The sequence below is a fragment of the Balaenoptera musculus genome, chromosome 3 (genome assembly GCF_009873245.2).
Source record: "Balaenoptera musculus isolate JJ_BM4_2016_0621 chromosome 3, mBalMus1.pri.v3, whole genome shotgun sequence".
In the NCBI taxonomy this organism is placed as follows: Eukaryota; Metazoa; Chordata; class Mammalia; order Artiodactyla; family Balaenopteridae; genus Balaenoptera; species Balaenoptera musculus.
In genome coordinates, this window is record NC_045787.1 from 121,948,211 (window position 1) to 121,968,953 (window position 20,743).

A 20,743-nucleotide genomic window follows, 5' to 3' on the forward strand; every position below is an offset into this window, starting at 1 on the left:
TCTCCTATTTTTGGACAAAGATATTGACTTAGTATTTTTTTTAATAGATTCTACACTTTGGTATTTAGATTACCTATATGAAAGACTAACTTGTCAAATTGGTTTATTTTTGTAATAGGTATTTGATCAGTATGTAAAGACCAGGGCAGAGGAAGAACGCAGGGAAAAGAAAAACAAAATAATGCAAGCCAAGGAAGATTTCAAAAAAATGATGGAAGAAGCAAAATTTAATCCAAGGTATATGGTTTATTACTATCAAATATCAAAGTATGTATATATTTTCTCCTAGATCAGTTGAATATATATATGTGTGTGTATACACACACACATACACACACACACACACACACACATCTTTTGGACTTCTGGACATGAAAAACTTCTTGTTTCATTATTGGTTTCTGCCTTTCTAATAATCTTCGTTCTTTGGAGGGAATCCCTGGTGCTCTATGAGGCATTGGTTTTCAAGAAAAGGTACCTTTGTTTTAAAAGCTTCCCTCTGAGAATAAGTTTCCTTCTCTGGAAACTGGTAAATGATTAAATATCTGTCCCTGTCTTCTTAAAGTTTTACACATAATGAATTGCAGAGTGGGAACATTATTTTGATTGAGTTGAAGTGGTGAAGGACCTTCCATTTCAAAAATTTCTAAGTGTCTAGATGATTGTCTTGTCTGACATTTTCATTTAATTGTTAATATATATTGAATATATGTAAAGGACTAAAGGAAAGGAGACATTTTAAACTTATGTGCTTAGCATTATAATAACAATAATAGCATCAGTTATTGGATATTTTAGATAGATGTATGAACTTACACATATATGCAGTTAAAGCACATGCATATGTGTATGTATATTATCTCATTCAGTCTTCAAAACAACCAGTGTGATTTAGGTGCTCATATCCTACCTATTTTACAGATAAGGAAAGTAAGATATATGCAAATTAGGTAACTTCCCTGAGTGAATGTGGGATTTCAACTAGGTTCCAGTATTACACAGAATAGTCAAGACAGGGAGAATCACTTTCTTGTAGAGATATTAAGTTGCTTTGAATATACCAGAACATGGAGAATCTCTAAAACTATGGGGTAGAATCATGGAGTCTCTGGGTTAAATGGCACTTTTTATAAAAGTTTATCTTGTTTAAACAGTTATTTTTGTCAGTGGAGACAGGGAAGAGTATTGTTGTTTGGAAAAGTGTATTTGGTACACTTTTTCAAAAGTGTATATTTGAAAAATGAGAAACTTAATGGTGTTATTAATACAGATTTCATAAAAGCAAGCTGAGTATTTGTGAGCATAAAGAATATAATATTCTTCAGAGGTTAACAGAGTTTCAGACTCTCCAGGGGGTCTTGGGCTTTTTCTTAATCAAAAGGGTAAGTTCATGGGTCAGTGTAATTGCAACTGGGTTATAAAAGACGTTTTGGAAGGCAGTTGAGGAAATTGGAACATGAATTGGTATTATATAATATTAGAGATTAGTAATTTTCTTGGATATTGTGGTTATGGAAGAAAAAGGATTTAGTCTCAAGAGATGGGTGCTGAAATGTTTATAGATGGAGTCTCATGATGCCTACAGGTTATTTTGAAATGATTCAGCAAAATGCATCTATAAAAACCCTTTATGGGTCTGGGAATAATTGAGACTCCAATGAGATTTCTCTTTTGTGGATTTGACAAATTAAGTCTTGCTGTATCACAGTACCCTACTGATATTCTTTTGGGGCAGATAGAATTGTTGAAGTGATCTTTACTATGCAGGTTGCTTCAGAAAGTAAAGCCATCTGGCACATAACTGGAAGTCTTAGCACTTGGGGCATTGTGCTGTATTGCTAAATTGATGCATTTTAATACTAGCATAGAGATTAGGACCGATTTTAGTAAGTAGTAGAAAACGAAGAGGAAAAACTTAAAGTTGAGAAAATACCGTCCATAGACCTACTTTGAATTGGGAAAAGGCCACTGGCACAAAGTTCTTCAGTAGAGTTCATAGATATGAAACACTGGAGTTTATTCCAAGGGAAAGAATGACTGGGGAGAATTACCTAACTTTAGTGCCTATTTCTTCTATGTCTTTTTTCTTTTTTAATGGAAATTTCAGGTATACCTCCTATGGTCAACTCCGAGTCACTATGCTCTTTCCCATCCCCTACCACCAACCAACTATCCACCTCACTTTTTTCCTGCAAAGGATTCTTATACCTTGTCTGTTACAAAGTAGCATTTTTGGAATTAAAAGATGAGTCATATGAAAACATCTGTATGGGAACCTAATGCTAAAACTTCATTTTAGTCTCTTCTCGTAAAAAATAGATATATTTTACATATTTTTTAACCTATTTTAAATAATATAAATATGTATAAAATAATTGAATTCTCACTTTTATACATTGATTTTACATTTTAAAAAGTTTAATCAGTAATAATTGCTTTTTTGTCTTAAAATTATAAAGCAAGGTATACTTAATTTATCATGAAAAGAAAATAGATTTAATGGACTACATATGATCCCTTTTCTGGGGTATGCATTTTTATTTTACCATATAATTTTATTATGGTTACATATCCATTGTATGTATATGTATGGTTACATACCCAGTTTTGCAATGTATCCTTTTGTTAAAAATGTTGAATTAATGAAGTTAGATATTGTGAGTAATACCAGTTGCATATAAAAAGATTGTTAGAATCTGGCTTTGGTGAGCAAAGCTTAAAAATAGCAAATGTTAGCAGTGAGTAGTACGCCTAGTCTTCAGTTGATGTTTTAAACTCTAAATTCTAAAGTTAACCAGCCAGTTTTTTCTTGATAATTAAAGTAGTAATTTAATCTTTGTTTTAATACCTAAGAGGAGATGTTTTATTTTTGAATTGAGATAAGTAGTTTTATAGGGGAAAGTAAGCTTTATTTTTCACCTCTAAAAACATGCTAAATATGGGAGTGTTTATTATAAGAGTGAATTCTTATTATATAAGGTGAAATATATCCAAATATATGAAAGCATTATAAATGCCTTTTATTCATGAAGAAACCTTTTTAATACTTAGTTTCATTAGCCCTCATAGACCTTAATTTTCCATATCTCTGCTGAAACTCCCTAATTGTTCATCCATTAAGATCATGTTTTAAATTCTTTGAACATATTTTTTAATTCTTCCAGTATAATTGTAATAGTTTTAAAGGATTTGTCTATACCTAAAACAACATCTGGGCATCCTGGGATAATTTCTATTGGCTTAAAAATTTCTTTTCGTATGGATCCCATGTTTCTTTTTATGTTTAGTGATTTTTAATTGAATATTGGAAATTGTGGATAATAGGTAGAGACTCGAATCTGTTACCTTTCTCTCAAGAGTGTGTATTCTTATTTTAGCAGGCCAATTACAGGCCAGTCACTTTAATTTTAGGTTTGATTTTATGCTTTGTTAGTATGGATCTCAGAAAGTGGAAGGTGTTTTTGTCAAACTTCCGACTTTGTCTCCCTTGTGAATCTTTTGTGGGCTTTGTTGTCTTAATATTGTTCTTTTTCCAGCACTACTCAGTGTCTGGTATCTCTTTTTTGCTCTTAAGCATGTAGCAGTTTGGTACCGGGAGTGGTCTTTCTGCTGGTTTATAGCTTGGCCTTGGCTGTCTACTTATGCATGAGGGATTTCAAAATGGTATTCTTCTGGGGTAGTACCCTCTTTCTATAGCTTATTCCTCTGCCATTTTAGCACCGAAACTCTGATCTCTGCTGCTTCTAGCTCATTGGGACCACTGTACTCTGCTTGGACTCTACCTCTTTGCATTTTGGGAAATTGTCCTGAGGCACAGTGCCACGGGGCTTCTTACCTCAGTCTTACTCTACCTGTTGTCCACTGCTTGAAATCAGTTGCCTCATATATTTTGTCTGGATTTATAGTTGCTTATGGAAGGAGAGCTAATTCAATAAGAGTTATTCCACCATGGCTGGAAGCAAGAATTCAGCCTCATCTTAGGGTGGAAATAGATGGACTCTTCAAGTCTCTTGAAGCACACAAATTCTTTGCTCTCAGATGTCTATCCCCCTAACATCATGCTGATAGTATACAGATCTCTAACCACATTTTCACTCTTCAGCCCTTTTCACTCCTTTCTGTAGGCAGATGTTGGGACTCATTGTCTTGTTGGCACATATTCTTACTGGGAAGATGGTATCGTCTGCTATACCTTTCTACAAGTAGAAATAGCTCTACCAAAGTTAGCACACTTGCCATTTTGTTACAGAGCTACTTTTAGTGAATTTGCAGCCAAGCATGCTAAAGATTCAAGATTCAAAGCAATTGAAAAGATGAAAGATCGAGAAGCCTTGTTTAATGAATTTGTGGCAGCTGCAAGGAAGAAAGAGAAAGAAGATTCGAAGACCAGAGGTGAGAAGGTAAGATGGTTTTAGTTCCAGTGGTGTGATTGATGGGAGTGTGAATGGGAAGGGACTGAGCTGGTGCTGTGTTGCTAATCTCATTCATGGGCATAAATAACAGGACCCACATTTATTGTTTAGCTTTTTAAGTTAACTTTTACAGTTGTTTATAATATCACTTTACTTCCATAATGCATACATTTTAGTAGTGTCACTAAGCTGCATAGATTTTCTTTAAATTTTATTAATACTAGGATGCACAGTAAACTCAGAACTGGTTATTAGGCCTATCTATTCACTGGTGCCTGCCTAAGATTTCAAGGTTCTTTATAGGTAGTAACATTTAAGTTTTTCAAAAAGCTTCTTTATATTTTTTGCCCTCTAAAAGATAGCACTTTAGTGACTTTCTAATCTTTTAGTAAACATATCTTACATATGAATTATTGCTTATCAGAATTAAAGGTCAGCTATTAAAGGTTAATGAATTCCAAATGTCATTTGATAGTGGTGTCAGGAGTGGAGAGGAGCTCACCACTGAGGAGGCAGACTGGTAGGGAGGTGGCACCAGTGGTGCGTAAACCATCAAAACATAACAGCCACTCTCCTTAGTGACCCTGTCTGCTTTGTGAATAGAGAAAAAGAACCTCTGAAGCTTTATCATTCTTGACATTTAAAATTGCCTCTTATTCTAGAAAGTTAAAATATTACAGATTCTATTAAGAAATGTTGTTATGGAAGTAACACCACTTTTGTTGGGAGGAAGCCTCTTTCATTGAAAATAGCAACAGTATTAGGTGAAATAACTTTTGTCAGAAATAACTGAAATTTCCTGATTATCTGATTTATTATGCTTCAAGGTAGATTTTTCCAGAATTATTTCACTGTTGACTGTCTTTGGTAAATGATTATGCTTCTCAGAGGAAATGTGCAAGGTTGAGTTCTGCATAAACATTTTGACTGTTGAATTTGAATCATGTCAGTGAATTGTTTGCTACTTTTGACTTTTAGTAAGAACCTGTTTTTTTAAAGAAAACCAAGTAAATAAATGATTGATATCGTATGATTGCTTTTAAACAAATTGAATGTTTTTCTCTTTGCATTTGTAACTGATGTTCTTTTTCTAAACACTTTTTTTGGTAATTATTTTATGTATTCTGTTTTATAACAAGTGGATAGGCTTTATAGTTTTGTGCTGTGTGGCCTGTCAATCAGTTTGGTCTGAGAGCTGTCAGTCACTGCTGCTACGCAAAGTATTATGGGATTCTCTAGTGAGGAAAGCATTGATATCTCTCTGTGTGGTCACTTTAGCCTCCCACAGTTCCGGTACATTACATTTTTTTTAGTCTTTTTCCTTATGAAGTAATGAGAGTTGTGCCCAGGATGTGTTAATTAAAATAAGAAATTAAATAGACATTACATCTAAATAAACTTAATATATTCAGCTTTACTTTCTTTTGATTGTAAAATTTGAATTCTCTAAATTAAAGGTTTATCTTTGTACTATTACATTGAAAAAAAAGGAAATTACCAAAGTAAAACTTTCTCAGTCAATTTAAAGAATGCAAAATCAATTGCTAACTAGGTTATGAAAGCAGAAATCTTTGTAAAGGTTTAAATGTACTTTTTATACTCAAATTTTGAGAAGTATCTGGTTAATGAAGTTTTATCACTTCATGACTTTCACTGTGTATTTATTTTTATGAAGTACATTGGCAGTACATTTTTTAAAAATGGCATTTTAGCTATGTGTAATTGAATGGTAAACTGGTATATTGGAGTTTCTTTGTTCTTAAGATTCCTAACTGGTCTTTGTAACATTGAGACAATTGAATCAATAGCTGAATAGTAAAAATTTAAAGCTAATTACTTGCTGAGTCAAAAACCTGTGAAGGGCATTGACTTTTGGTGAAATCCTTTTTTTTCCCTTTAGGAGGCATTTTCAAGCTAAAGGGTGCAATCATCATTTTCATGTAGCTTTTCACTGGTAGTTTTATAAAAAATGCCCCCAAAGCTGTTTTATTGGACTGTTTTGTTTACCAAAGTAGCTACCCTCTAGTTTTTGTTTATTTGATTATAATTTATTATTATTATAACCAATTTTTATTAAATTATGTTTCAAATAATTTATTTTTTGGAACAACAGATTTGAAGTTGCATATAATGGAGTTAATCCTCTTATGAAGTTGGCATTTTTCTCTCTTCCCTCTCTTTTGAATTAGCTGCTGAGCAATTTTTGTTGCAGTACATTAGGCTGAAGAAACTATTTCTCCCTTTTTAACTAAACAGCTTAGTTGGTAAGGTACTTCCGTTTTTGGAGAGAAGAAAATAGGGACAGTAGGACCTTGAACTGTTGCTAATGGAAATTGACATTTATGCAGTTGTTAAATAATTCTCATATAAAAAGCAGCTTCGGTAAGCCATTTGTAACCTGTCATGGTAATATCTACAGTGAAAGAAGTTAAATTTTATTTAAAGTTCACTTTGTTTATACATCATATATTTTTTTAACTATATGATAATTCTTTATAGGCTTCATGTCTAATGTTTGAAATATTTTTAAGTTAATGTATATTCTTATGGCTTAGAAAGATTCCTATTTGATACAGCTTACATGTTTCATTTAATGTAAATTTTGCCTTCTAGTTATCCCATGCATCTGGGAATTTGGTGTTCATTGTGTCAGATACAAAGTTAGACAGATGAACAGAAAAGTAATGTTACACCGCTACCTCAAGTAGTTTCTTTATTGCCATCTAGAAATATTGGGCTTATGAGTTATTTCTCATTAATCCAAACAGTCAAGAGCCAAGTTAGGTGAGTGGAGAAATCCACAGCTGAATAGCTCATCTTTTAAAAAGTTCTCTAATGCAGAAGCTCTGTTTTTTATAACCTTACAAGTGTTTTCTAGAAAGGACATTTACCTCCCTTTTAATCCTCTATTAGGAGAAATGAGGTTACAGTGAGAAGTGAGAGGGTTGAAATAGGCAGAAGGAATGATTCATTTATTTTGTGCCCACACAAAAATTCTGATTCCATTTCTAATTTCTCATTCCCTTGGTCAAGTAGGAAGGCAACATGTTTAATTCCTATGGGGAGGAGAGGTTCTTGACCTGGTCAGAATCCTCTGTTGGAATGACTTTAGCTACCTCGGAGGTCTTCCCTGGTAGCAGTACATAATAATTTAAATGTGACTGAATTTTAGAAGAGGTCCTCAAAATGCATAAAAACAAATGCCTTGTTTATTCTTTTCTTCTCTTATTAAAAAGGTAAAATTTTTAACAATTCTAACAAATTTTTCCAGTTTTAACAATTTGGAAGAGACGTTCTAAGTATTGTATATGTTGACACTAAAAGGTTAATATTATTTAATACCTTTAGTATAATGTTACTAACTTGGTACTTGATTTGTTAAGAACGTTAATTTCATTGACACTTATATTCTGGTGAAGGCATACATGTTTAATGGCTAAAGAGCACAGGAAATCTGAATGTAGTGGTTTTTTTAGAAATGACTAATTATGACCATCGAAATTGTATAATTTTCTTACATATAAAGGTAAAAACATTGCTCTTTATTAAAACCAAAATGTAAAAGTTTATTGTTTGTTTTTACACATTTGACAGTATCATTTCAGATTTGTAATGAATAAGACTTGCTCTTTGTGCTCAACTGGTTCTAAATTCCCCTGTTAATTTTAACAAACAGTTTTATTCATCTACTTTTTAAAATATTCTTGCTATCTTGATGTTAAAGTATTTTTGCCATTAGTTCATAAGCCTGAATCTTATGGCAAATGGCAAATTCATATTCTTCATAAAAACATGGCAGTTCTGAGATCAAAAGTTATAAACAACCTAAAAAAGTTGTTTCTATATTTGAATAATTTCATTGAAGAATATGATTTATTTTGAATTTGGTAGATTTTAAATGAGAGCCTGTATGTGTATTGATTTTTATATTTCTCGTAAAAGAGCAATTCTGATCTTCTTTTTTACTAAAATTCTGCTCTAACTGCATTAAAAAAGTTATTCTCATCTTTAAGGTAAGTGAACTTTTTTTCTAGTTGTAAACATTTATGTATGAGGAATTTCTTATAGCATATTGTTTTCCTCCCACCTCACACCTGTTTTGAAATACAGATAAAATCAGATTTCTTTGAACTATTATCTAATCATCACTTGGACAGTCAGTCTCGATGGAGCAAAGTAAAAGACAAAGTAGAAAGTGATCCACGTTACAAAGCAGTGGATAGTTCATCAATGAGAGAAGACCTTTTCAAACAGTACATTGAAAAAATAGCCAAGGTAACCATTGTGTTTACTCATACAGTAACCATGGAATAGTAAAATTCTTAATTGCAGTATAAAGGCATTTGCTACTGTTTTGGGTTTAGAATTTTTCTTGTTGGTATTCCTAATAGACTCTCTAGTAGTTGACTTTGAAATGAGTGTTTAGGTATATTGGTTAAAAACTAGGTTTGAAATTTTGTATTTGGCAAACTAGTTATTCTGTGGAGGCATATTTTGATGGAGTTAGTAAGAAGGTTAATGTAATTTCACTTTTACAGAATTTAGACTCAGAAAAAGAAAAGGAGCTTGAAAGGCAAGCCCGCATTGAGGCAAGCCTTCGAGAACGAGAAAGAGAGGTGCAGAAGGCTCGTTCAGAGCAAACAAAAGAAATAGATCGAGAGAGAGAACAGCACAAACGAGAAGAAGCTATCCAGAATTTCAAGGCTCTTCTGTCTGATATGGTATTACTATTTTGCTTTTTTCTCTGAAGTACTGGATATTAGAAATCTATTATGTTACCTCATTAGTGGACATTTTAATATTCTTTAAATTGACTCAGAGATATAAGTTAGTAAGTTACCTATAAAGTATTTTTAAATTGAATACTTGGTATTAACACCATTAGAATAGGAAAACCCTAGTTATTTAAAATTTTCAGAGGTTTGATGTTTGTATGAAAATTCATGATCTTTTAGTCTCAAAGTTTTTAAAAAAATTTTCCTTGATGAAGTCATCTTAAATCATCACACTTGCATGTCATAGTAATAAAGTGTTCTGAACATAAGTTCATCTTTTGATGATTTGGGTCATCATTGTGATGATCAGTTATTGTACATGTAGACGGTATGGAATGTAGGACTGGAGGTGTACTGACCCCTGGGATTTTTTTTTTAAATCTTTCTGTATTATCCAGGGTTGTTGAGGTAGGTAGGGTTTTTTGTCCCTACACCGAATGCCCCCAGACCACTCTGCTGTTCTACTTGTTTTTTCCTCTTCTCTTTGTCATTGTCTCTCCTACTGTTTCTTTTCTTTCTTTCAACAAGGCTCTTCTCATCACTCCTGTTGCTTCTTCTGATTTCTTCCCTTGCTTCTGCTGATCTGTTTTCAATGACTTTTTTCTGTTCTCTGGACAATTACAGTTGTTTCTTGTTTTCTCTCTCTGCCTCTGCTTCCCCCAAATTCATCCTCTTTATTGCAATCACAGAAGTCTTTGTAAAAAGCAAATCTGATGATCTTGTCACTCTCCCTGTTACTTGAAGAAGGTTAAGGTCCTCCCTACTTCTGGAAGTTGCCTACATTTCAAATTCAGTCTCCTTAGCATAATATAAAAAACTGTTCATTCCTTGACTTCCTACCTTCATATTACCTTATCCTTTTTGGTTTCCTCTCTTGCCCCCTAAGCTGTAGCCTTGCTGAACTTACCTTTAATGAACCATACTTAACGTTTAATGAATGCTGTCATTACACATGCCAATCCCTCCACCTATAATGCTTTTAAATTTCCCACCACAGTGGCAAACTTTGTCATTCTTGAGGAGCACACTCAAGTATCTCTCTGTAAGGCTGATCCTGACCCATCTAGGCAGATTTGATCTCACTGTTGCCATTTACCAAACTTGTGCTCAGCATATACCTTTGCAGCACTTATTACATGTTAGTGCAGTTCTTTGCTTATATGCCTATCTTCCCTACAAAAAGTAAGCCCTTTGAAGGAAGACATAACTGTGTTATTTATTTAGTATTCCCAGTGCCAAGTTCAGTGTTCACCTGACATGTTTTTAGGTGCTTGATAAATGTTGGTTAAATAAATGTTTTTATATTTTTCTTCTTTCTTACTTTTCTGTCTTTTCAGCATCCCATATTTCTTAGCATTGGCAGAGGTGTGACTTAACTTGTAATGCCATTACCATCCATGCAGCATACCTTTCTGCTGGTTGCTGAACCAGCCAGACCTGTTATCTTGTTAATGAAGTTAATTCCTGCTTGTGTGTGAAAGTGTCACTTCCAGTATGTAGTTAAGTCCCAGATTGAGCTCAAGAAAAAATTTTTTTATCTGGTGAGCTGCTTGTGCTGTGAGATGGTATATTTCCTCTTTTATTTATATCCATTTCTGCTACTACCAGAAGTTGGTATGATGTTCAGGAGAGTACCTAGGTACTTAAAGTTCTTAGGGACCATGGTTGATGGGAGATATCCTGTCTTCATCCTTGCCACCTCTAAACCCATACTACATAGCTTAGGTGAGCTCTGGGAGGTGAGATTTTCAGTGACTGCTTGACTGAGATGGAGTCATCAGAAACTTCTTTTATTAAGTGTATTGTTCCTAAACCAAATAAATGATTCTTTTATTGATGAAATATGAAAAGGTAAGTCTGTTTGGTGATAGATACCATTCTCTATTTTTAGGTACGTTCTTCAGATGTGTCCTGGTCTGATACTCGGAGGACTCTTCGGAAAGATCACCGCTGGGAATCTGGATCCTTGTTGGAAAGAGAAGAGAAAGAGAAGCTTTTTAATGAACACATTGAAGCACTTACCAAAAAGAAGAGGGAGCACTTTAGGCAACTTTTGGATGAAACTTCTGCAGTAAGCGGCTCTTACTTTCCTACTTTAACCTAGATGAATCTTTGTTAATAATTCCCAAAGTAAAACATTGATATGACTTTTAATGTCGTTCTCTTTAGACCCATTACTGGAGTTCATGGGTTTTATGATACTTTGTTCTCCGATTTTTTTGTTCGTTTGCTTAAGTTAAAATGTTGATGGTATTTTCACTGTTTAGAAGTTACTTCCTTTTGCAGTTTTTAAGTTCGTGTCTGCTCCCTTAGTAATTCCATATGTCCTTAGCTGTGTGTGATCATTGATGCTTCCTGATGATAGAGTTAATAGATTCCTTCTTTTGCTCCATTTTCAATTTGGTACCGTGGCCCTCTTGTTTGGCAGTTTGTACCCTTTGTTCAGGTTTTGCTCCTATTTATCTGATCTCTCTTTGGTGATGGTTTCTTCAGAAGTTATGATGTTGCCCATGGAGATACAGGGTTTGCAGGTGATTGTCTTAGGTCACCTTGAAAGTATGGCCATGAACATAACTCTTGTGGTAAGCCAACAAAGAGAAACTGCATTAAAGCTGCTTCCCTGTCCCTAACTTAGTCCAGTTATGCTTGGGCATTATAAGAGATTGCAGGTCAGTGTAATATTATGTACCGTATGTGCTGCAGTTTGATCCCCTCAGTAAAAGTGAGTTCTATTTATGTTTTTTATTCACTTGTCTTTCAAAGATCACCTTAACATCCACGTGGAAAGAAGTAAAAAAAATCATTAAGGAAGATCCTCGGTGCATTAAGTTCTCCTCCAGTGACAGGGTAAGAAAATTTTGTCTGAGATTTACTTTCAGTTTATAAATATTAATTGGGTGCTTAATCAGCAGCACTAGTATCTTGACTGAAATGAAGTTGATGGTTTTAAGTGAATAACTTTTAAGTGTATGAGAAATAAATCTGAATTTCAAGTTTATATTTTCTTTCTTGTACAGTATATTAACAAGACAGCACAAGAGGAACTTTAAAAATTTAATCCTTGGGGTTAAGCCTGTGTTTTGGGATCTTCTAAGAGACTAATGAAGCTATAGTTTTTATTTATTGTATAGTCAGGTCCCACTAGATAGATATATTCAGCCTGGCAGTTGGTACCAGGCTATCAAAGTGCTTGACTCTTACAGCCACGCTAGCAGAAAAACATAACATGATCTCTAGTTCTTATATGCTCCAGAGACTTTGGAGTAGGGGAACCTCAGATGTGTGAGGTTTGTAGAAGCTGAGCTCTCTTCTGGTGCACTCTGGCTCCTGTGTAGGAGAAGAACTCACCAAGGGTCTGAAATAGTGAATGATGTCAAGGAAAGTGTAGCTCATTCCAGTCCATTTTGTCCCTCAGCCTTCATATGTTCCTTCTTCCCATCATTCTGTCCTGGTTGGTTTCTCTAGGTCTAGAGTCCAGAAAGCCCATGATCTAATATTCTTCCCCCTCTTACTCCATTAGGTGGAATTTTAGATGTGTGGACCACAAAATATACGTGGTTGGAAAAGAGTGGTAGACAGATAGCTGAGAGATCCAGTCTCAGTCTCTAACTTTTCTGATTTTTAGAATTGATAATAAGGTCTTTTTTTTTTTTTTTTTTTTTTTTTTTTAAAGCTCAGAGTTTATACTTATTTTTGCTATTCCCTTACCAAGCTCCCTTACTGAGCTAAACGCTCAGTTGAACTTATTAAAGTTCTGAGCATTATCTTATAAATTATACCACATTATTTTTGTGCTTGAAGATATAAATAGTCTTTAGGAATGCACATTTAACCCTTAATTTCCTTATTTTTAAGAGTGTCTACCTCTTGAGGTTGTTATGAAGGGTAAAGGAGATATCTTATAAAACCCTCAGCACAATGTAGCACATAGCAAGCCCTGAAGTTTTAGCTACTACTAATATATGGTTCCTCATTCTTGCTTTTTCCCTTAAAAATGTACACTGCAGATTTTCCTTTTTAATGAATGTTACATGGACAAAACATACCTTATTGCCTTTTTCTTTTGAATTTTTTTATGTCGTGACTTACAGGTTACTTGTTTAATAAATAATTGAAACTAATTTTGGAATTAGTAGAATTTTCCCCCCTAATCTTATTGTCCTTTTGCAGAAAAAACAAAGAGAGTTTGAAGAATACATCAGAGACAAATACATCACAGCCAAAGCTGACTTCAGGACGCTTTTGAAAGAGACCAAATTTATAACATATAGGTGTGTGCAATGAAATGTTTCATATCAGCAGTCATTGTCTTTACTAGTCCTTACTCTGATGGCCAAAGCATACTTTGCATTCACACACATGTTGACATTATTAATTTTTAGGAGTAAGAAGAAGGCAACTTTATCAAAGATTGAATACAGCCCATATCTACCCTTACCTTTTTTCTTTCTTTTTTCTCTTTTTTTTTTCAAAGAAAGGGCCCAGATGTTAATTCTTATTTTGTGTTACCCACCCATCCAGTTTTTAAACATACTTTTGTTTTCACTTCACTGCTTTTTTAGAAGTATTTCCAAATATATAAGAATTGTATTTCATGAAGAGACTTAAAAAAAAAAAACTTTCACTATCAGTTATCTTTGCCTCCTCTGAAGACTATTCAGTGTTCATTCTAAAGCTTGAAATCATCTTATTTGAGCTCAGCAGAAACATTTTTTCTCAGAGGAAAGCAGTTTGCTGGATACTTTTAAATTAAAACTTTAAATTATAAAATCAGAGCTTTAAAACAAATTTTCTCTGTAACATACCCAGTAGTTCCCCAACCCCAGCAAGTTGTCATCGGGAGAACAATTTTACATTGCTTAGCAATCAGTATGCAGGAAACCATTTTTGTTTCATGCTCCAGCTTTTCTTCTTTTAAGAGAAAAATTTGAAACATCTTAATGAAGGGTATGTGCACGGGAGGATAGATAGTGCTGAGGGTGTGGTTTTTAGGTATTTTGTGATTGGATTTTTTGGTCAGGATCCTTAATGTTTTGCATCAGCTTGGGCATTTAAATTAGATGTGAAGTAAGACTTCTTTCTACATTTTTATAGTTAATTTAGTGAAAGATGTGAAAGTGAAAGCTTGTGAAAGATGCTGGGATTGGCAGCCCCGCAGACTGAAGTCCTCTGTTCATCCACAGAACAGGTACAGCACGGGCAAGATTTACCCACCCACCCTCAGCCCTGATCTGGAGGGACCACCAGTAGGGGTGGGAGGGTAATTCAGCTTCTGAGGCCCTTTCACTCCTTGGAGTCTTTGCTGAGGCGACTTACAAAGGTGACCACTGCAGTGAAATTTTTCTTAAAAAAAAAAAAAAAAAAAATGGAAACACAATTAGGAACTAGATGGACATTTCCAGCTCATTTCTGAAAGACCTATGAACAGCAGTCAGTAATTCTTGGACTTCTTTTCTTATTTCAGATCCAAAAAGCTAATCCAGGAATCTGATCAGCACCTGAAAGATGTAGAAAAAATTTTGCAGAATGACAAACGGTATCTAGTACTAGACTGTGTGCCAGAGGAGAGGCGCAAACTGATTGTGGCATATGTGGATGACCTGGATCGCCGGGGTCCACCCCCACCTCCCACAGCATCAGAGCCCACAAGACGATCAACAAAATAATTCTGAATACTCTTCCACAGGGGTGTCTGTTAATTCAAAACGCTTGCATGAGCCAATTTTCAGGTTTTTACATGTATGTGCGTTAGTCAAACTATTGCAAAACCATCTGATGAACAGAAGGAGAAGCATCCGTGAACAGTTTCTGAACAGAGGACACTTTGGAAATATTTATGCTTTTCTTTGTGTGGCATGACTGACTTGCATACTCAAATATAGGCTGTCTCTAGTAAATCTAAAATCTTGAAGCTAAAAAATTATCCTTTTATGAGGTGTGGAAGTCAGTGACTTTTGGTGACGTTCTTTCTAGCAGTGTTATAATACATGCAAGACGTAAGAGCATTTGTGGTTTGAACTTGCAAGATGCAGATACCACAGACTCCAGAAAAACCTAAGTTGGGGTTTGTTTTGTTTTGATTTTGTTTTTTAAAGCGGGTAAAAGACAAAACACTGAAAATTGAATTCTTATCTTCCAGAGGCTAAGATTATTATAATGGACATACTTTTACCTTTGTCTCTAAAGAACACTTTAGTTTTATTTGTTCACTTATGTGCTTTGATTATCCCCTTTGAATTATAGGCCAAGTCTTGTTGTTTAGCCTAAGAGAAGATTTATTTAGTAATTTCTTCTCAGGTATGGAACCACGGTCATAACTAACATGTTGACCAGACTAGGACTGCTGTTAAACACATTTTATTCACCATTAAGCGATCTTTATCAATATTCTGGATTAGACAACAAATTACCTTTCTTGGGTGTTCCCTGTAAACTGTACTCCTATTTGAATGTTAAATTTTTGTTTCTAAAGTTTAATTTTAAGATGTTTGAATGTTCAGTTTATGTATTTGAACTACAATAAACCAACCCTTTTTATATACATGGATTGTATATGATTATTGTTATATAATTTATAAATACTTCTTTTAAACCTGTTCTTAAAAGCAGCAGCAAATGTAATTTGGCACAAAGAAAGTTTAAATTTTGAATATCGCATCATTTTAAAAGGCTTGAATATAATAAATCACTTGCATCATAAAAGGGAAGGAATTTGTGAAGAACCATTTTGGTGCTCAGTCTCTTAGCGGTGCCTTAGTGCTTCATAGCAAGAAGATGCTGATTTTTGTCTGTTTTCTTGTTTTTGTCTTTTATATTAACATATTGATGATGAATGCCTTTTTGGACTCCTTTCAATGTGTCATACACATCATACTGTGAAACTTACCTTTGATTCCCAATTGCTCTTTCTAGCTTTACCTCCCCAGTTTAAAAAGATCCCTCTATTTCATTACTTCATAGATTGCTAGTTTGAGTTACCACATAAATAAAATGTTTAAGAAAAATATATGTTAACAGGATAAATTGTTTTCCCTGTTAACTCACACCTGCTGTGATTGCAACAAAACCTAAAAAAAGGGACTACGGTATTTGTATTTGTTGTATGCATACAGACCCAGACACGCATCACACACATACAAAACTACAGTCACATCTCTGTGACTTAGTGCTTAGCTTAAATACATGAAGCGCCACAGAAATGATGTGAGTTCTTTATATAGCAACCTGGAGTGGGTTATCTGACTAAAGTCTAACCTATAAAATTGGTAATTAACAGGATTTTTTTCTTTAATAAATCCATTGAGTGATTTTGAAGCTTGTCAGAAGTGAAACAAAATGCATGCCCAAAGGAACACAATTATTATAGAATAGGACTGTCCTACAAAGGTGAAGTTTCTAGAATGCTTTATTTTGTTATTCTGAATTCCACATAGTATTGTTTGCCTACTCACTATGTTCCGTTTCTCACCATAGAAAAGTGTGAAGAAAATGGTTTGGTGATACCTATTTTAGTTTCCTACTTTTGCTGTAAAGTATTTGGGATTGATTTTTCACGTAAGGTGTAAATCAAACTTTTCTATGCAGATTTCTTTAAGGGAGCGAGGACTTTGTATATTAGGTTCTTTTTTTTTTTAATTGAAGTATAGTTGATTTACAGTGTCATGTTAGTTTCAGGTTACAGCAGAGTGATTCAGTTATACATATGTATATACTTTTTCAGGTTCTTTTCCCTTATAGGTTATTACAAGATATTGAGTATAGTTTCCTGTGCTATACAGTAGGCCCTTGTTGTTTATCTGTTTTATATATAGTAGTGTGTGTATATTAATCCCAAACTCCTAATTTACCCCCCTACCCCCCATGAGGTTCTTAATGACAGGGTCATTTTAATTACATTGTGTTTCAATATTTTCATTTTGATATGGAGCTTATCAGCAAGCTCTTTAAAAATACATGGTTCGTTGTGCTCTGATACCTGTGCAAGTGTTAAGGTCTGACCTCCCTGTAAAGCCCCCTTGTGCAATGATGATTTCGAAAGCAGCATTCAAGACAAAGCTTTAAGTCTCCAAAACTATCTGAAGTAAAACAATTGTTTTTATTTGATTACAAGTTAAAATGTCACACAGTGAAAGCTTACATCCTACATTTACTATAGATAATGAACATAAAAATCTTTAATTCAAATAGTTCATCACAGTTTTAAAGGTAATCCAATTATATAGCTATTGTCTCACAAGACAGTATTTTAGGTACTTGGGTTAACTGTACTTTATGTGCTCTTGTGAGCCTTAAAATGAAATATGTTATGAACCAAGGCAAAAAGCCTTACCTTCTGTGTTAAAAAAGCAAATTATGACCATTTATAAAGGACAAACCAAAAAACCCACAGACTATACATTAAAAAAAAATTCCATCCACAGCATATTTTTATATTTTCTCCACTGCTTGCCCTAAATGCAGTTTTTTGTTTGTTTGTGTTTTCAGAGAGAACCCCTCAGTGAAAATATCCCAGAATTCCATTAGAGTAACCAAGAATCATGGATAATTGTCTTTATTATATTTAATAGGGGAAGAAATGTTATCATCATCATTGTTTTATTGGGTATGCTTTACCATGCTGTAAATTGAAGTTATTGCTTGTTATTCAAATTATACTGGTAATATGTTTGGGAACACAAAATTTAACTTTATTGCTTTTTCTGCATTGCCTTGTCTTCTATTAGCCAGATTCTCTGTCTTGTGTCCATTGAATTTTCTCTTTTCCATGCTAACTCTCTCTCTCTTTCTCTCTTCCTCCCTCCCTTTCTTCCTCTCTCTCTTTTTCCCCACTCCCCCCCCCCTTTAGTTACTCTTGATAGTCTTTGTAACTTAAAAACCCTGAGGTATTTTAAAAGTTGGGCAGGGTTCATTGTTAGGGCTATGTTTAATGCTCATTTAACAAGAAAGATCACCATCTTAATATTTGAGGGTTACATTCACCAGTTAATACCTTTATCATTAACCATAATGATATGGTTAACATAGCTTATAGTTTATCTTGAGAGAAAGAAGATGTTGGGAGAAACATTGATTTCAGCTTGTAGAAGATTGTCTCCTGCTACTCTTTGGAAGAGGAGTTAATTGGAAGAGAATTAAGGGTGGTTTTTAAGTTCTTTCTCAAAATCAGAATATAGAATATCATGATAGGCTGCTAAAATCCCCAGACTTAGAAACTGAAGACTCACAGAGGTGCTTTAAAGAGATCAGTGAAGCAGATTTTAGTATAAGGCAAAGTCTGAATTTACTTAAACTTAGCCAAAATAAGCCATGGTTTGAAATTAGCCCAGAGTTGGAATAAGGTGATGTTCCTTATTCTTCAACCTTCAGTCATGGAAATTCTGTATGGATTTTCATCAAGTAAATGAACATTTCTTAAGCAAATGAAGATAACTCATTAAAATTTATGTGTTAAAAATCTCAAGTAGAAGTAGATTTTGAGCTCTGGTTATGTGCAATAAGGTTTGATAAGTGAAGTTAGAGTTAGCAGGTTCAGGAAGAAACTAAATGTAAAGAGATTGAACCTTTGACAGATAAGCTCCACTCCAGCCAGTACACGGCTGGTCCTAAGGACTACCCAGTAAAACAGCCATTGTGGACATGTGACAAAACAGCTGGCCTTTCTAATCACTTGTGACAGAAACATCTTCAAACAACACAGTTAATTCTCTGGATAACCAGGTTATAACATAGTTATTACTTCTAATATGGTGTCCTACTTACCAAATTGCACATTTTGGAAATGCAGACTGCGAAGCATTTTTGTAATTCCTAATGGTAATTTTATTACGTTTCATATGGCAAAGTCAACAATATTGATAAGCAGCATTACAAATAAATAACAGTAATCGCAATTTGTTTTGCTTTGAAACTATTTATCACCACCTCCTGTCTCTTGATCTTCGTGTTCCCAGGGGATAGGGTCATTGTCCTGTACACAAGGGACTGTGTCTCTCTCATGCCAAAACTGCTCTACATCAGGGAGGATGGGAATCTCTGCCTGCTCGGTTTTCTCTTTGCTGGATGAGGGAGAGCCAGTTTTCTCTTTCTCTGGGATGGATGATGGGGATTCTGGAGATGGAACATTGTCACGAAGGACCTGTGAGTTACCAGCGGGTGTTTCCTGAGACTCTGAAGCAGTTGGATGTTTTTTGGTTATCATCCATTTCCATAAGCCTTTTAAGCCTTCCTTGAACTCCTCTGACATCACTAGAAAAATGAGAGGATTTGCTGAAGAGATGGAAAACATTAGGACTTGAGACAGGGCTATAAAACCTTGCGGTGGGGCCGGGCCTCCAGCCTTCAGGTGCCACATCCACAGCCACGCTATCCATTCAGGGAGCCACAGAATAGCGGAGGTGATGGCAATGCTCAGCAACATCACTGTGAGTTGCTTTGAGCGCATCTGGCTCCTGAGATTTTGAGTCTTAGTTCCTCGTTTCTGACATCGCCCATAAGCTCTCCAGAAATAAAAGCCGGCAAAGAATAACGGAAGGCAAAATACCAGGAGAGGGTAGAGCTTACCAAACATGGACATGAACTCTTCGGCCATAGCGGGTACATCCATGAGGCACATTTCCACACCTGCGTGATGCCTGGTGGTGCTAAAGAACCATTCTGGCAGGGGTAGCAGGCTAGCCACAGCCCAGATGGCTGCCAGCACCGACCAGATGGTGCAGTTGTGGATATTTTCTTGCTTGGCTGGGTCACATGCGTACATGAAGCATACTTTGGCCACTGCAATGATCGTCAGGCTCTTGGCTGCCATGCACGTGTGGATGAACCAGTCAGAGGATTTGCAGACAAACCAGCCTAGATCCCAAACACCTCTGGAGTATGCTGTAGCTCGGACAGGTGCAGAAAACATCAGGAGAGAGAGATCAGCCAGGCTGAGATTCAGAATCAGGGAGTGGATCATGGATGGCTTTCCTTTCCAAGCACTGTGGAGGAGGATGCCAATCACACACAGATTCCCCACGAAGCCCACCAGGCAGACAGCCACCAAGAGAGCTGGGACTATGGTCCTCCAGTCCTTGGAGTCAGAGGGCAGGTACCCGCCGGCAAAGTGGAGGTGAGCAAAGGACCCGTTCATGGTGCTGGAGTTGGAGTCTGCCAAGGCAGCTGTCAGCATTCCCCTTTCCATCCAGCTTCTACTTGCAGAAGTTAGCTTCTATTTGTCTTTCTGCCTTGGCTCTTTTGTGTAAGAGGTAAATACGTCATCGTCAGTGTCAAATGACACCTCTGGACCCTCCCCTTGCAGACTGTGGAAGAAGTTTGACTGCTAAGCTCTTGTCTGCTGCGTGTGCTGTTTCTTGCCTGCACTGAGTGACAAGCAGCAGGAGAGTATAGCTGCTGCTCATCAGCAAGTCTAATCAGATTGTCAGCTCTTTGGAGTAAAAAACTCCCCAATATACCCATCAGTGATAAATGAGGAGAACGTACATGTACGTGAGTGATGTTCCTGCGGGGGGGGGGGTCACTAGAGCCAGTCAAGGCAATTACTTTCAACTAGCTGTTTCT

General features: G+C 35.4%; 2 protein-coding genes across 11 annotated transcripts in view; one reads left to right on the forward strand and one right to left on the reverse strand.

Annotated features, from left to right (window-relative positions):
* The window catches only part of TCERG1 (transcription elongation regulator 1), a 59,005-nt gene extending 43,277 nt beyond the window's left edge, over positions 1 to 15,728 (forward strand). For 8 of the 10 annotated variants that reach the window (XM_036845681.1, XM_036845682.1, XM_036845684.1 and 5 more), the window contains 8 exons: positions 119 to 237; positions 4,250 to 4,400; positions 8,523 to 8,687; positions 8,951 to 9,133; positions 11,079 to 11,258; positions 11,951 to 12,034; positions 13,358 to 13,458; positions 14,652 to 15,728. In XM_036845681.1, the coding sequence (XP_036701576.1) occupies positions 119 to 237; positions 4,250 to 4,400; positions 8,523 to 8,687; positions 8,951 to 9,133; positions 11,079 to 11,258; positions 11,951 to 12,034; positions 13,358 to 13,458; positions 14,652 to 14,853 (1,185 nt within the window). In that variant the 3' untranslated portion in view covers positions 14,854 to 15,728. Of the gene's footprint in view, positions 1 to 118; positions 238 to 4,249; positions 4,401 to 8,522; positions 8,688 to 8,950; positions 9,134 to 11,078; positions 11,259 to 11,950; positions 12,035 to 13,357; positions 13,459 to 14,281; positions 14,376 to 14,651 lie in introns of all 10 variants that reach the window. The other 2 variants (XR_005019196.1, XM_036845689.1) reach the window with 2 other exon arrangements.
* Positions 15,729 to 19,094: 3,366 nt separating this feature from the next.
* On the reverse strand, positions 19,095 to 20,354 carry GPR151 (G protein-coupled receptor 151). Its single transcript, XM_036845833.1, has one exon. The coding sequence runs from the start codon at positions 20,352 to 20,354 to the stop codon at positions 19,095 to 19,097; it is 1,260 nt and encodes a 419-aa protein (XP_036701728.1).
* Between the last annotated feature and the right edge of the window lie 389 nt (positions 20,355 to 20,743).

Excerpts from the sequence above, each read along its gene's own strand:
- GPR151 (XM_036845833.1), bottom strand. The coding sequence starts at position 20,354 with ATGCTGACAGCTGCCTTGGCAGACTCCAACTCCAGCACCATGAACGGG.